We start from the raw sequence: 17,829 nt of genomic DNA, 5'->3' as shown, positions 1-17,829 counted from the left end.
TTTCTGCCTTTTTATTTACTAGATTGCGTTTTAATTTTTGTGTTTTGTGTTTTTGTGCCTTGTCAGATTTGTGGAACAAAAATCCAAAGCTTACCACCTTTTGGAATGCGCCAGAATAGTTTAGATTACACTGAAACAGATCCTGGTTTGTAAAAGAGCACTATGAAAACATTTTGGGGGCAATTAAGGATATTTAAATGTGAATGAGATATTGGATGCTTTCATAAATTATTTCGTGTGCTATAGTATTGTGATTGTGCCAGTGTCTGTCTTCACTCTTAGAAAATGATGAGGGATGAACTGTCGGAATGTTTGGCTTGAAACTTGTCAGGAAAAAGAAAATACATACAGATAAAAGCAAATATGGCAGAAATGTTAATGATTAAATTTAACATTTAATAATGTTAGAGGGGCACACAGCTGTTCATGGTACTAGATTTTTAAGCTTTTGTAACAAAAAGTTGGAGGAAAATATGTAGCAGTTAGGAGCTTTCTGCAGCTTAAGAGACTATCGGGACTTGGCTTTGTAGCGGGAAGATCTTTAAAAACCTTTCCATTTCTAGGCCGCGCGCGGTGGCTCACGCCTATAATCCCAGCACTTTGGGAGGCCGAGGCGGGTGGATCACGAGGTCAAGAGATCGAGACCATCCTGGTCAAAACGGTGAAACCCCGTCTCAACTAAAAATACAAAAAAAAAATTAGCTGGGCATGGTGGTGCGTGCCTGTAATCCCAGCTACTCGGGAGGCTGAGGCAGGAGAATTGCTTGAACCCAGGAGGCGGAGGTTGCGGTGAGCCGAGATCGCGTCATTGCGCTCCAGCCTGGGTAACAAGAGCGAAACTCCGTCTCAAACAACAACAACAACAACAAAAACCTATCAGTTTCTGTTATGCTTATTAACCTAGAAGGCTTCAGGGTCAACCTTTGGTCGCTTACAACCTGTAAAAAAGAATCATCTGGATTTCCAAGTTTATTGGCATAGCATTGTATCTAAAAGTGGTCCTAAACCGGACTGGAAATATTATTTGAAGTTCTTGTTCAAAATGCAAATTGTTTCATTTTTTTAGAAATGGAGTTGCAATGTTGCCCAGGCTGGTCTCAAACTCATGGGCTCAAGTGATCCTCCCACCCTGGCCTCCCATAGTGTTGGTATTACAGGCGTGAGCCATGGCACCCAGGTGCAGAAGCCCAGTAGGCAACTGGACCAAAGCCTCCAGCTCAGAAGCTGTATGGCCGGAAATTGACTTAGGAATCATCAGCAGTTTTAACTAAGAGGAAGCTCTGAGTTTGCATGACAACACACAAGCGGACGTGAAAGGCGCCTGCAGAAGGAGGGCCTGTGGGGCCGGGGAAGGAGCCATGAAGGAAGCAGGACCAGGAGAAGGCCGTCTGAGACCCATAGGGGTACTGTGTCCCTCTGTCACACGCGGGGAAACTGCTAACTTGGGTGCTAGGAGTGTTCCTGAAGAAGGAAAAGCTACGTGAAAGTGCGTCTTTTAAACCTTTCTTTAGAACTTTCTGGGCATAATGGAAAAGCTAGTCGCTCGGTTCTGGTTCTGGTTCTGGTTCTGGTTCTGGTTCTGGCTCTGCCACTGACTGGATGTTAACACCTAGGGCAAATCACCTCACCCTTAGGACCTTTTTCTCACCGATATGGAAAGGGATTTAGAGGCAAGCCCTCCCTGCCACCACTCCGCTCACTCGCCCTTCTTTGCAGCAGCTCTGCCTTCGTTCCCATGTTCCCTTCATCTGACATATGAAAATAGGCAAAGAAAAAAAGGGCCTGCCAGGCGTGGTGGCTCATCCCTGTAATCCCAGCACTCTGGGAGGCCAAAGTGGGCGGATCATCTGAGGTCAGGAGTTCGAGACCAGCCTGACCAACATGGAGACACTCCATCTCTACAAAAAAAAAAAAAAAAACAAAAAAAACCTACCAGGCTAAATGGATCTTGAAAGCCCAGCTACAAATCTGTGTGCCTTTTCAGTCTCTATTCTCTTTTCTACCCATGTCTCACACAACCTTAATGACCGTTTCCAGGCTGGTACTAGTGAGAATTTTTATTTTTACTCCAGAGAGCTATTTCAACATTTCCAGCTGCCACCATCTCTACTTACCTGTCTTAACATCAGTTCAAAGTCAATTATGTGAAACTAAATGTATTGCTTCCAAAGAAGCCTCTCCACCCAGCACTTAAAAAGGGACCACAATTTATGCCCAGTTTTCTACTTCTCCCTGCTTTCCAACCCTCCAAGAAAATCTAAGTCACTTCAATGGCTTTCAGGTCTTTCATCCTCCGCCTCTGGTAGGGACAGGGCTCTTCTTACTCTCATGAGATGTCCTCAATTCCTCCTTTCGGTTCCCACCACCACCATCCACAGGTAGGCCTTCCTCACCTTGGGGAGACTGCAACAGGCACCTGCTAACTGGTCTCTCCTTTCCATCAGCATTCCTCCAGCTGCCGCTTCATAGTATGAGGTGAGCCTGGGGGAACATGAGCTCAGTTTTGGTGGGTGAGGTGGATATGTGTTCCAGGAAAACTTCGTGTTTTTATTCTGCTGTTACATCACCGCCGCAACAGTCATCAACACAAGAATCCTGTGACCAAATGGTGAGGGGGTTCCTTTCTGTCACCAAGCAGAGGACACCAGCTGGGTATCCTTCAATTCAATTCCAACACTATCTACCTGAGCAAGACACACCAAGAACCAGTCATGTGTCTTGGACTCCAGGACTTCTGACCCCACTTTCAAGTTGGGATTGCCACGACCCCCTCTTTGGGTATGAATAATCTGCTGGAGCAGCTCACAGAAGTCAGGAAAACGTATTTCCTGGTTTATCATGATGGATGTTGCAAAGGCTACAGATGAAGAGATGTGTGGGGCGATGTATGGGAGGAGGGGCACGAAGCTTCCATGCCTTCCTAGGCACACCACCCTCCAGAACCTCCACGTGGTCAGCTATCCAGGAACTCTCCAAACCCAGTCCCTCTTGGGCTTTTATGGGAACTTTATGATATCAGCATTCCTTCCTCCAAGGGATAGGGCAGGAGCTCTCAGGAGAGTTTTAAGACCCACAATCACCAAGATTAGAGTCCTGCCTTGGGGCAGGTGAAAGGAGAGCAGGAAAAGGCCAAAGAGATTCTGTTTCCTGAGGCCTGCCCCCAAGGCCTAACACACCTGGCATTATAACAAAAAACAAGGCTATGGGAGTCAGAGACTGTGCTTGGAAAAGGTTTCTTTCTCCACTTGTTGATTGATGGGCACTTCGGTTGGTTCCACAATTTTGGAATTACAAATTGTGCTGCTATAAACATGCGTGTGCAAGTATTGTTTTCATCATTAAAAAGATGAAGTATTTTTCGTCTTTTCCTCTGGGTAGATACCCAGTAGCGGGATTGCTGGATCAAACGGTAGTTCTACTTTTAGTTCTGTAAGGAATCTCCACACTGTTTTCCATAGTGCTTGTCCTAGTTTACCTTCCCACCAGCACTGTACAAGCATTCCCTCTTCACAGCATTCACGCCAGGATCTACTATTGTTTACTATGGCCATTCTTGGAGGAGTAAGATGGCATCACATTGTGGTTTTTATTTGCATCTCCCTAATCATTAGTGACGCTGAATAGTTTTTCATGTTTGTTGGCCGTTTGTATACCTTCTGGGAACTGTTTATTCATAACCTTAGTGCACTTTCTGATGTGATTGTTTTTTTCTTGCTAATTTGAGTTTCTTGTAGATTCTGTGGTCACTGGGCCAGTGAAGAGTGGAGGAGCTACACAGGTGCCTAGAACATTCCATGAAATTTATTTTCACTTAATAGTCATAAATAATCCTTTAACTGTGTAGCTCACGGTCGTAGGCAATTTACTACATGTAAAATGTAGTGTCATTTGCTTAAAACTAGTTTAAACGACTACTTTACGCCTCCACATCTAGATGAAAAGAAATACTTATAATCCTGAAATGTGAGCACTTAAATTCTACTTCAAGAATAGCCTTCGATTCTCTCATTTTGTGGCCTTAAGAGATTTACAAATAGGGAAAAAGAAGGAAAGAGAGACATTGTCCTTAAGAACAAAGTTTTGAGCAAACTGTATTAATTTATTTACAATTGTAATTTATAAACAGTAACACAAACATCTTTACATTAATATCATGAAAAAAGTCCCATGGCTGAAATGGGTGAAAAATGAGAATTCAGTACATTTCTAACGGAGTGCCAAGAGGGAAAAAATGCAATACAACAGTTTTATGGGAGAGTTATATCAAGTAATGCACCGAGGTACAATTTCATGCAGATGTCTTCAACCACTCAAACTGTTTTTATTAGATATTAGAATAAAATTTCCTGAATTACGTTGTCTTCTATTCACTTGATTTCTATAAGTAAATCAAAATGTCTGGCTGTTAAAAGGGTACATCTAAATATTTCTCCTATCAACCCCTTAGAAATAATCCATGACATTTTTGGACACGGCAGGCTGTGAGTATTTCCTACTTTCCAAAGAGACTTACAAAATACCATTCCATAGCCCCAAATGTGTTCCTGGATTTCTCTTAGAAATGTGTCTAATATGAACCATTATAAATTAAATGGAGAATGCTGCAACATACAGCAGAGCCATTTTCAGTACATTAACACAGTAAAAATAACTTCAAACCACTGGATCTTCAATGAGAAGACAAAACCAAAAGAAGAGAAAAATTTAGAAAATGATGACAAAAACAATGGTACTTTATAAGCTCTCTGATCTTTGATTATTTGGCATTTATGCAGGTGGATAGTAGTGTGGTCACAGACCATAATCCTCAATGAGGATAAATCAGTGTGCCTTAACAAACACTTGTTATAAAGTAGAAATCAAATAATCGACTTGTAGTAAAAACCAATGACATCTTTACAGACACAATTCTGTCCCCAAAATGTTAATTTTAATCTTAACATGCCTACCTATTTTAATGCTTTTAACTGCTCTTCAGAAATCATTAGGATGAAGTTTCATATGTTTGAAGCATTTAGTGTCCAAATAATTAGCTAATGGAGCAAAGATGATTTAGAAACTGATGTTTCAACATTTTACTAGCTGTACTATATTTTGAGTTGGCAGGAATCATCTTGATTCCATTCCATTAAAAAGATTTCACTCTTTTTTAGAAGAATAAACAGTGAGCAAATTATTAACCTATGTCTTTAGTTTTTGATATTGCTCAGTGGGTAAAACAATGTAGCAATTAAGGAAGTCTCTTCAACTAATTCTAATTTTCAGTGAAGACACTGCAAACATGTTATGTGTACAGTTGTTTTTGAATCCAAAAGTGATGCACGTTCCCTTAAAACAGCTCTTCAAAACAGAACTGCATTCTGCACCCTTACTTAGTCCATAGGGCACAGGGTCAGTAATTTAATCACTGACTTTATAATACATCATTTTATAAAACTGAAAATGCAAAAGAAAAATTTCTAAAAAGTTTACTGTCCACAGATTGATTATAATAATTTACACTTTCTTAGACCTGCAAGCAGCCCATGAGCAAATGAAAGGTCTCCAGTTAGTATTCAGTCAGGAAGTATATCTCCATGTTTCTCCTCTTGGTTGTCTTATTTTTAAATAATTCTGTTTCATATTAACTTTCCAAAGCATCCAAAACTTTCATGATCTGCTGTTTTATGGCTTTAGTAGCATCTCCTGCATTTGGAATCAAATACCTAAGGGAAGGAAAAAATAAATAAATAAATAAATAAATAAATGTGTATATATATATTTGCATATGTATATATTAATACAGTGCTTTCCCTTCAAGACTCAGCTGATATATCACCTCCAATGGGAAGCTTTCCCTAATCCACAAAGCCAGCAGAGATGCCTCCTATGTACTCCCATAGCTTATTCCAAAAGACGGGAAGTCTAAATATAAAGGCAATGTGATTTTTCATATAGTGTAAAGCTAAAATTATTTGAACCATTATTAAATATACATAACTAGATGATAAAACAGAAGGTAAAAAATATAATATTCCACTCCCCAATATAGATGTAACCTTAATTAGCTACAAAATCACAAACGATTTGTTGGTATTTAATTCCAAAGACAATGACAATTCCAACACTTAATAGTTTAGACTTAAGCAAGTAATTTAAGTTCACTAAAACAGCTTCCTATATAAAAAATAGGTATAGTTATCGAAATTTTACAGAGGGTTATGCACATAATAAAATGATGTTACAGGATCTGAAATATTTTTAAAAGACAAAATGTGGTAATTATTACAAGATATCAACACCATAGATTGAGGCCGGGCGCAGTGGCTCATGCCTGTAATCCCAGTGCTTTGGAAGACCGAAGCGGGTGGATCACTTGAGATCAAGAGTTCGAGACCAGCCTGACCAACATGGTGAAACCCCGTCTCTACTAAAAATACAAAAATTAGCTGGGCATGTGGGCACCTGTAATCCTAGCTACTCAGGAGGCTGAGGCAGGAGAATCTCTCCAATCTGAGATGTGGAGGTTGCAGTGAGCCGAGATTACACCACTGCACTCCAGCCCGAGCAACAGAGCAAGACTATGTCTCAAAAAAAAAAAAAAAAAAAAAATCAACAACATAAATTAAATGTCCATTTTCTTTTCCTGGAGAATAAAAATGTGTTGTTTTTTTTTTTTTTAAAAAAAAGCATTTTCTGTAAAACCTAACAATTCCACTGTATAAATAATCTATAAGTGTTACATATGCAAGGCAGTATAGAGAACCATAAATATCATTGAAGAAGGGGAGGAGAATCTAGTTACTTCATATTCCACTATTAACACTATCTTCTAAAACTCTGAATTAAAAAACAAATGTTGATCTATATATAAGAAACTTCAATTTATTTAGCAAAATTTATGGGAAAACGTTTAAAACATAACTCTGAACTATTACTATATATGAAAGACTCATAATTCAAATGTTCTTTGGTTAGGATTAATTTATAAGTAGACATTAAATTGTGTATACCTCTGACCCATTGAATCTACCTGCAGGAATTTATCCTGAGAAGGCTAATCGGACAACTATGTAAATATACATTTTTTTAAAGGCCCACTAAAAGATTAATAGTGAAAACACATGAAACAATCTAAATACCAATCATCGTGAGACTTGTTAAATCAATCTCCTGAGAAATCCTTATAACCAGAAGGATTATCTACCATTAAAAAGAATTTACATTTATTAAAATGTAAATATATTCAAACTATACTAAGTTTTCTAAAAAAATTAGAACACAAAAGCAAGCCTGTATCACATTTATCTAGTTTTTAATACAGGAATAACATATATATTTAAAAAATCTGAGAAGATATTCACCAATGTGTTAACAGACTGGAATTAGAATGACATATTCTTTATATTTTTATTATTTGAACACATTCACTATGTAAATATTTATTCTTACATAAAGCAAGAAAGTGATCATTTACAAAGTAGGTATTATTTTCTTATAATGAAGCACATAAAACAGTATAGATTCATGATTGCTACCGAACTGTCAGTACAAGACGAAGAAGTTGAATAATTTCCCCTTCCAACTGAAGTTGATTATTTAAAAGTGCTCCGAAATTACCTTAATCTTACTATTTATTCAAGCACTCCTGTGAATAAGAAGTGTAATCCTAAACCTCAGGAGGAGAACTTTAACTGGGGCAAGGCGAAACAAAACACAGATCGGGAGTCAGGAAGGCTATACTCAGTTCTGTCACAAACTAAGGGTCAGGATCTGGAAAGTCATTCAACCCCTCTGGGCTTCATATTTTTATCTACAGATTAAAAAATGGTTTAGTGTCAATATCTGTGTGGTCCACAGCCCTTGGGCTAGTCTGTGAACTGTTCATGACCCAAAATGAGATAAAGGGTGGCTTGTACTGGGCTTTAAATTGTCTGTATCACCCAGTACACTGCTTAGTTCATTGACAGTTTGTCAAAACAATAATTTTCCTATGAAGGAAAATAAAAATACTGACATATTCTAAGACAGGTTTCTTATTTCATTGCAAGCCAGCAATTAGTGCAGCACTGCTGTAGATTAATCATAAGGATCCTTGTGTCAGAAAGTTCATGAAATTAGCCATGGCACTTACTCGAATCTTGTACTAATGGCTAAGCCACATAGAAGACTGGGGAGACAGAGATAATAAACACTCAAAGTGGTTCAGCTATCCTATTCCACCATCCATTCCCCAAAACAGAAACAAACTGTGCTTTATAGTGAACTGCAATAATTCAGATAAATATCATCCTAAGAAAAATCTTACCTTTCGATTGCCAAGATTTCTATTCCTGAAGCACTGCTATTTCCATACTTGAAGGTAATGAGTTCAGGATGTTTTTTTTTGGATGTGATTTTAACTACAGAATTCAGTGCTTGCCGAGACTGTATATAAGCCAATCCTTTCCGTGAAACAATCTCCCTTAAACAGTACATATGTGTTGCAGTAACCAGTAGATGACTTGAGAGAAAAAAGAGCATTCAAAGAAAAAAAATTTTTAATTGAAAACAGCTGTTGTTTCAATCACCCCGTTATTAAAATGTTCAACTCTATATGAAATTATTTGAGATAAAAGACATAAAGAGGTTAATCTATAAACAAGTAGGCTACATAATAAAGGCTTTTAATGGTAAAATTAATATTTTATTAACAGATAATTCTGAAATAATTTAAAAGTTATATAATAATTCCATACAACATAGAAATCATTACAATAATACCCTTTTTATTGAAATGGCATATATTACTTTTCAGATTTCTAACAGTATTATCAATATTCATAAACCATTCTCATTCAAGGCACCATAGCCTATATCTAATATCCAAGATCACTAGGCAATTGTTGGACTTCCCTATATATTTTGTAATATTCTGTAACTGGATCCTGAAGGCAAAATGAGCACAGTATTATTAACAACCCCCCAACCCCTATATCTCAGGTTCTTTTTAATACAATAATACTCTCACATTTTTTATGTATAGTAATACAATATAATTATCAGACAAGTCCAGAAAGTGAAACAGTCTGCAGGACGACTGACCTGGACTCAAAGGATTCATTCATCGTGAAGAGAAAAGGGAAGCAACGGGGTGGCGGAATCAGTTCTGATGTGCGCAGGGTGCGACTAAAGACATGTAACAGACAATGCAGTGTGTGAACCGTGAACCGGATCACGGATCAGAAAGAAAAGCACACTACAAAAGATACTTTGGGGACACTGAAAATTTGGGGCACAATCTGCATGTTAAATGATGTTAATTTACAAAAATTTTTAGGTGGGGTAACAGCATCTGAGTTGTGCAGGAGAATACTCACATACTTGGGAGGTTTATGCCGAAGCATTTAGGGTGAAGTGTCACATTTGCAGGCTTCTTTTGAAAGGTTTGACAAAAGTATACATACCCATGTATCTGTATGCATATATGTTCATATATACATATGAAATGGGGTGGTATTAAAAAGTGGTCACGGTTGATAAATCTAAGAATATAAGGGTGTTCAATGTACTATTCCTTCAACATTTCTGTCTAAGATTTTTCAAAATAAAAAGATAAGATATGCTGTTAAAATTCAGGACCTATAGTACAAGTAGCCAGAAGGAAATTATATCTGATTGTACTAGGATAAAGGTTCTTCTGTAGTTTAGCTTTATATTATTAATTTCCCCATATTCACTTTCACTTCTGACAAAGACATTTTAAAAAGTACCTGGGAAACATGTGTCCACTTTCTTTTACTTCTTTACAAGGAAAATGATGTTTGACATCTGGCTTGTTTATCCAAGTCTGAATGTTTACAACCTCTTTTCTATCATCATCTGACATTGAGGAACTGTCAATTTCATCTACAAAAAATATAAAGTGTTAAACACGGATATTGCCAACTTTTAAAATGATACATTCCTTAACAGTCTAAAAAAGTTTCAGTAGTATTTTGAACATACGGATTGAAAAACAAACAGGTGAGGCACAGTGGCTCACACCTGTAATCACAACACTTTGGGAGGCTAAGGCCGGTGAATCACCTGAGGGCAAGAGTTGAAGACCAGCCTGGGCAACATGGTGAAACCCCGTCTCTAATAAAAAATACAAAAAAACAGCCAGGTGTGGTGGTGCACACCTGTAATCTCAGCTACTCAGGAGGCTGAGGCATGAGAATTGCTTGAACCCAGGAGGTGGAGGTTGCAGTGAGACAAGATTGCTCTACTGCACTCCAGCCTGGGCAACAGAGTGTGACTCCCATCTCCAAAAAAAAAAAAAAAAGAAAGAAAAACACAATAAATTCTAATCCTGGTACTCTATTTTCTTATGCCACTGATATTAATACAGAAATATTATTATGAAACATCACTTTCATAAGGTAAGAAAGTCAGATGTAAATATTAAGAATACACTTTTAAAGATTAAACTATTTGGGGTATTTCAACTACTTAGATATGTATAACCTAACTATCATCTGACTAGTCTGTAAAGAAATAGCTGAAGTAATAAACAATAGGCACCTATTCTGAAGGTAAAGATGAAAGATTTCCTCTTCTCTTGCTGCTTTCTGATTTTAAGGAGAATAACAATAAAATCAATTCTGGGATAAATAAGTAAAAATCTAGGGCTTTTTTCCAGAAGAGAAATAGAACATAATTATTTTTTTCCAATTTAAGAAAGGGGAAATACAGTCTCTAGGGTTAATGTTCTGTTCTTTGCTTTTTTTTTTTTTTTTTGAGACGGAGTTTCGCTCTTGTTACCCAGGCTGGAGTGCAATGGCGCGATCTCGGCTCACCGCAACCTCCGCCTCCTGGGTTCAGGCAATTCTCCTGCCTCAGCCTCCTGAGTAGCTGGGATTACAGGCACGCGCCACCATGCCCAGCTAATTTTTTTTGTATTTTAGTAGAGACGGGGTTTCACCATGTTGACCAGGATGGTGTCGATCTCTCGACCTCGTGATCCACCCGCCTCGGCCTCCCAAAGTGCTGGGATTACAGGCTTGAGCCACCGCACCCGGCCTACTAAGAATTTAAACTCTGAATATACTTTCATCAAAAGTTAACCTAGATATGTATCTCTGTAAAAACCCCAGAAAACCACCAGTGTCAACTGGAAGACTGGCTAAATAAAGTATGGAATGTGTATATGATAGAAGGAGAATGAGATATATGATCTCAAATGGAAAATATGCAACATGTGTTACTAACTGGAAAAAGCAAGGTGAGATTTGGGAGTCTTTTTTTCTCATTCTGTAACATTTATATATTTTTTTCTCCCTAACTCAACACACATATTAACTAATATTAGTTATGATTGCTTAACTAGGATAACTTGGGCAGTAGAACTATAAACCAGATGAAATTATTTAAACCATAAGCACAGAGAAGATGAATTTCCCTGACATAATATCCCCATCTTGTGGCCCTTTAGGATATTGCCTCCAATTTCAAAAGACTTCAGATGTCTCAATTTTGTAATTTTCTTTTAGTCCCCAAATTCTATCAATCTCCTAGTGGGGTGATCAAATTCAGTGCCATCACTTGGATTTAAATACTATTTCTACGCTGATAGTCCCCAAATTATCATCAGTTTAGACCTCTCTCCTCAGCTGAAGACTCCAATAATCAATTGCCTCTACGCGACATTTCTGCTTGGATTTCTAATAGGCACAATTTAAGGTGTCTAACACCAAACTCTTAATAGAAAGCCACAGATTCTCCAATTATATCTACAGAATCTCTTTTTTTTTTTTTAAAAAAAGCAGTTGTTTGGCTAGTCCCAGAATGACTGCTGTAAACACCCCCGATGACTGAGCACAGCCATTTGTAGGTCAGTGTATTATCACACCTGTGTCGTATTCTTCTTCATCCCCAATGCTGAAGACAGGCTTTACACCACGATAAGGCTTGCCCACTCTGTCACTGCTGCTCACATGCCTATATTCAAAGAATTTTAGGGGATAAATCATAATTTAGGAAGTTATCAAAGATTTTTACCAAGCATCATTTGAATATTCAAACAAAATGTTAATATTCCTTACCCGTCCCCGCCAAACCCATGTACTACCCACAGTTTTAGGATGGCTAGGTTAAGGAAATTGAAAGAAGATAAAGAAATTATTAGCAAAAGTGGCATAAGGACTTGGTAGGCTGACTGCTCTCAAAAACGTAAAAATTAAATTTTAAACAATTTCAACATTCTTTTTTTTTTTTTTTTTTTTTGAGACGGAGTTTCGCTCGTTACCCAGGCTGGAGTGCAATGGCGCGATCTCGGCTCACTGCAACCTCCGTCTCCTGGGTTCAGGCAATTCTCCTGCCTCAGCCTCCTGAGTAGCTGGGATTACAGGCACGCACCACCATGCCCAGCCAATTTTCTGTATTTTTCGTAGAGACGGGGTTTCACCATGTTGACCAGCATGGTCTCGATCTCTCGACCTCGTGATCCACCCGCCGCGGCCTCCCAAAGTGCTGGGATTACAGGCTTAAGCCACTGCACCCGGCCTGAATCTACTTCTTTTTCAAGAGTCAGAAGCATAAATAACATGTAAACATAAACTTGATTAGGTCTATAGGAATTGTGACCTTTTTTTTTTAAATTTTAGTATAAAAATTAATACCCTATTAATTTTCAGGTAATCCCAAATAAACTAAGTGGTACAATTAAAATGTGTCAACAAAATACTACATGTTTCTGAGGGGAAAAGCATTGTTTTACCTGCTAAAATTATCTACTACAAAGAGACTCTAGCTTTTTTGGATGTGCATGTAACACATGAAAACACTCAGAATCCTCTATTTGCAAGAGACATTCCAATGTGGAAAACAATCAAGTTAGATGTCTTTAGTTAGTTCTACTACTTATTTATTTATTTATTTATTTTTGAGACAGAGTTTCGCTCTTGTTGCCCAGTCTGGAGTGCAATGGCACGATCTCGGCTCACCGCAACCTCCGCCTCCTGGGTTCAGGCAATTCTCCTGCCTCAGCCTCCTAAGTAGCTGGGATTACAGGCACGCGCCACCATGCCCAACTAATTTTTAGTATTTTTAGTAGAGACGGGGTTTCACCATGTTGACCAGGATGGTCTCGATCTCTTGACCTCGTGATCCACCCACCTCAGCCTCCCAAAGTGCTGGGATTACAGGCTTGAGCCACCACGCCCAGCTTATGCATTTATTTTTAGGATTGAGTCTCGCTCTGTTGCCCAGGCTGGAGTGCAGTGGCACAGTCTCAGCCCACTGCAACCTCTGCCTCCTGGGTTCAAGCGATTCTCCTGCCTCAGCCTCCTGAGTAGCTGGGATTACAGGTGCCTCCCACCATGCCTGGCTAACTTTTGTGTTTTTAGTAGAGACAGGGTTTCACCAAATTGGCCAGGCTGGTATCGAACTCTTAATCTCATAATCTGTCCACCGTGGCCTCCCAAAGTACAGGGATTACAGGTGTGAGCCACCGCACTCGGTCTATTATTATTGCTATTATTCTTATTTTTGTTATTTTAGAGCAAGGGTCTCGCTTTGTCACCAGGCTGGAGTACAGTGGTGCAATCATGGCTCACTGCAGCATTGAATTCTTGGGTTCAAGCGATCCTTCTGCCTCCACCTCCCATATAGCTGGGACCTCAGGGGTACAGGATCATATCACAGGGGCGCACAACCACGCCTGTCTTATTTTTTAATTTTTTCAGAGACAGGGTCTTGCTATGCTGTTCAGACTGGCTTTGAACTTTTGGCCTCATGATCTTCCCACCTCAGCCTCCCAGTGCTGAGATCACAGTTGTGAACTACCACCCTTGGCCTTTACTTAGGTTTAGAATTCAGTTTTCCCAGAAGATAGAGATCAACTCTATATTTTACATAATTAAATATAAACCATCACTAAAAATATTTTCTGTAGCATAATTTTGTTCATTTACTTCTTCCAAAATAACATTGCTCAATAAAATCTAATGAGAGTTTAGTGTATAACAAATATTCTTTGGAAATTACAAGTTAGGTTAATCAATACATAGGCTTAAAGTCTGATTAAATTAAAAGTGACATAATCATTTGATTTTATGTTAAAATATATCTAATATAAAATTACCCTACAAATTATCAAACTATGCTCATTAGACAGTTGGGGGGGTAGGGGAGAGACATTGGGGGTGGGGAGGGGGGGGAGAGGGGGAGGGTGGGGAGGGATAACATGGGGAGAAAGGCCAGATAGAGTATGCACCTAAAGTAAAATAAATAAATTCAAAAAAAAAAAAAAGAAAATGACATAATTTGAATGCCTTTTAAATTGAGATTCAGCTTTCTTACAAGAGGCAAAGACAGAGGTAAGAGCTTTAACTAAAAATGTTTTCATGTTACCTACATTGTAAAATTTTATATAATACTAGATCACAAGTTCTCTCCTAATATTAAAGCACAATTAAACTGTCATAACATAGAAAGTAACAAAGATAATGTTTACAGCAAATGCTTGAACCAGAAAGTGTAAGTAGAGACAATCCTAACAATTTATTATTGATCACGATTTATAATAAAATGCAAAGTTTTTATGAAGATGAATACTAAGAACTACTGAGGCATTTCTTGAAAAACTGGCTAAAATGAATAAAATGCAACAGCTGGACTAGTTTTTAAAGTATTATATCTATACGTTTTTGCCGTGGTAATTATAGAAACATCTATATTATGGGTTGAGTAGGCTTTGACTTAATTTACTGAGCTTAGAAAGAGACCTAATTTGGCCGGGCACGGTGGCTCAAGCCTGTAATCCCAGCACTTTGGGAGGCCGAGGCGGATGGATCACGAGGTCAAGAGATCGAGACCATCCTGGTCAACATGGTGAAACCCCGTCTCTACTAAAAATGCAAAACATTAGCTGGGCATGGTGGCGCGTGCCTGTAATCCCAGCTACTCAGGAGGCTGAGGCAGGAGAATTGCCTGAGCCCAGGAGGCGGAGGTTGCGGTGAGCCGAGATCGCGCCATTGCACTCCAGCCTGGGTAACAAGAGCGAAACTCCGTCTCAAAAAAAAAAAAAGAAAGAAAGAGACCTAATTCATTTTAACTTCTCATTAAATTCTCTTTTTAAAACAAATGTATCGGAAGATGGCCGCCTAAGAACAGCGCAGGACTTCAGCTCCCAGTGAAGGTGCAGAGGGTGAGTGGACGCCGCATTTCCAGACGAACTCTTATTGCCCACAGACCAGGAGATACCCAGGCAGAGGGGTGGCCAGCGTCGCAGTCCCAGCCGGTGCGGCTGTTTTGGCCCCTGTGGGGCTGATTCTGCCCGCGCGGCCGCTGTGACCACGCCCTGTTGCTGCGGTTCTCCGGACAAAAGCCACTGGTCTGGGAGCCCTCTTAGCTTCACTAAGCTTCCTAAGTGAAGGAAAAGTAAAATCCTTTGTGAACAAGCAAGCACTCAGAGATTTCATCACCACCAAACCTGCTCTACAAGAACTCCTGAAAGAGGCTCTACACATATAAAGGAACAACCAGTACCAGCCACTCCAAAAACACACCAAATGGTAAAAGAGCATCAACACAATCAAGAATCTGCATCAACTAACCAACAAAACAGCCAGGTAGCATCAAAATGACAGTATCAAATTCACACATAACAATACTATCCCTAAATGTCAATGGACTAAATGCCCCAATCAAAAGACACAGACTGGCAAATTGGATAAAAAGCCAAAACCCATCAGTGTGCTGTATCCAGGAAACCCATCTTACATGCAAGGATACACAAAGGCTCAAAATAAAGGGATGGAGGAAGATCTACCAAGCAAATGGAGAGCAAAAAAAGGCAGGAGTTGCAATTCTCATCTCTGATAAAACAGACTTTAAAGCAACAAAGATCAAAAGAGACAAAGAAGGACATTACATAATGGTAAAAGGATCACTGCAACAAGAAGAGCTAACGATCCTAAATATACACGCACCCAATACAGGAGCACCCAGATAAATAAGGCAAGTTCTTAATGACTTACAAAGAGACTTAGACTCCCACACAATAATAGTGGGAGACTTTAACACCCCATTGTCAATATTAGACAGATCAACCAGACAGAAAATCAACAAGGATATCCAGGACCTGAATACAGACCTGGAACAAGCAAACCTAATAGACATTTACAGAACTGTCCACCCCAAATCCACAGAATATACATTCTTCTCAGCACCACATCACACCTACTCTAAAATTAACCACATAATTGGCAATAAATCACTCCTCAGCAAATGCAAAAGAACAGAAATCATAACAAACAGTCTCTCAGACCACAGTGCAATCGAGTTGGAACTCAGAATGCAGAAACTAACTCAGAACCGCACAGCTTCATGGACACTGAATAACTTGCTCTTGAATGTTGACTGGATAAACAATGAAATGAAGGCAGAAATAAAGATGTTCTTCGAAACCAATGAGAACGAAGACACAACATACCAGAATCTCTGGGACACATTTAAAGCAGTCTCTAGAGGAAAATATATAGCAATGAGTGCCCACATGAGAAGAAAGGAGAGATCTAAAATTGACACCCTATCATCAAAATTGAAAGAGCTAGAGGAGCAAGATCAAAAAAAACTCAAAACCTAGCAGAAGACAGGAAATAACTAAGATCAGAGCAGAACTGAAGGAAATAGAGACACAAAAAACTCTTCAAAAAATCAGTAAATCCAGGAGCTGGTTTTTTGAAAAGATCAACAGAATAGACAGACCACTAGCCAGATTAAAAAGAAAAGAGAGAATAACCAAATTGATGCAATAAAAAACGATAAAGGGGATATCACCACAGATTCCACAGAAATCCAAACCATCATCAGAGATTATTACAAACAACTCTATGCACATAAACTAGTAAACCTGGAAGAAATGGATAAATTCCTGGACACCTGCATCCTCCCAAGCCTAAACCTGGAAGAAGCCGAAACCCTGAATAGACCAATAACATGGTCTGAAGTCGAGGCAGCAATAAAGAGCCTACCACCCAAAAAAAGCCCAGGTCCAGATGGGTTCACAGCGGAATTCTACCAGACATACAAAGAGGAGCTGATACCATTCCTTCTGAAACGATTCCAGACAATCCAAAAAGAGGGAATCCTTCCCAAATCATTTTACAAGACAAACATCATCCTGATACCAAAACCCGGCAGAGACTCAACAAGAAAAGAAAATTTCAGGCCAATATCCATGATGAACATAGATGCAAAAATCTTCAATAAAATACTGGTAAACCGATTGCAACAGCATATCAAAAAGCTCATCCACCATGATCAAGTAGGATTCATCCCAGGGATGCAAGGCTGGTTCAACACACGCAAGTCCATAAACGTAATTCACCACATAAACAGAACCAAAGACAAAAACCACATGATTATCTCGATTGATGCAGAGAAGGCTTTTGACAAAATTCAACAACCCTTTATGCTAAAAACCCTCAATAAACTAGGTATTGACGGAACGTATCTCAAAACAATAAAAGCTATTTACGACAAACCAACAGCCAATATCATACTGAATGGGCAAAAACTGGAAGCATTCCCTTTGAAATCTGGCACTAGACAAGGATGCCCTCTCTCACCACTCCTATTCAATATAGTACTGGAAGTTCTAGCCAGAGCAATCAGGCAAGAAAAAGAAATAAAGGGTATCCAAATTGGAAAGGAGGAAATCAAATTGTCTCTATTTGCAGATGACATGATTGTATATCTGGAAGACCCCATCATCTCAGCCCAAAGTCTCCTGAAACTGATAAACAACTTCAGCAAAGTCTCAGGATACAAAATCAACGTGCAAAAATCACAAGCATTCCTATACAACAGTAACAGACTTCAAGA

At 38.9% G+C, this 17,829-nt stretch overlaps 1 protein-coding gene across 3 annotated transcripts in view; it reads right to left on the bottom strand.

Annotated features, from left to right (window-relative positions):
* Positions 1–4,066: 4,066 nt before the first annotated feature.
* Positions 4,067–17,829, bottom strand: part of TBC1D23 (TBC1 domain family member 23) — a 68,039-nt gene continuing 54,276 nt past the window's right edge. For all 3 annotated transcript variants that reach the window (XM_003943537.3, XM_003943536.3, XM_074403545.1), the window contains 4 exons: positions 11,852–11,940; positions 9,732–9,867; positions 8,288–8,482; positions 4,067–5,705 (listed from right to left, as the gene is read on the bottom strand). In XM_003943537.3, coding sequence (XP_003943586.1) covers positions 5,624–5,705; positions 8,288–8,482; positions 9,732–9,867; positions 11,852–11,940 — 502 coding nt within the window. In that variant the 3' untranslated portion in view covers positions 4,067–5,623. The remainder of the gene's footprint in view (positions 5,706–8,287; positions 8,483–9,731; positions 9,868–11,851; positions 11,941–17,829) is intronic.

Source organism: Saimiri boliviensis, chromosome 8 (assembly GCF_048565385.1).
Source record: "Saimiri boliviensis isolate mSaiBol1 chromosome 8, mSaiBol1.pri, whole genome shotgun sequence".
Taxonomy (NCBI): domain Eukaryota; kingdom Metazoa; phylum Chordata; class Mammalia; order Primates; family Cebidae; genus Saimiri; species Saimiri boliviensis.
The sequence above is the reverse complement of the archived record's forward strand: the minus strand, read 5'-3'. Positions and strand labels throughout refer to the sequence as shown.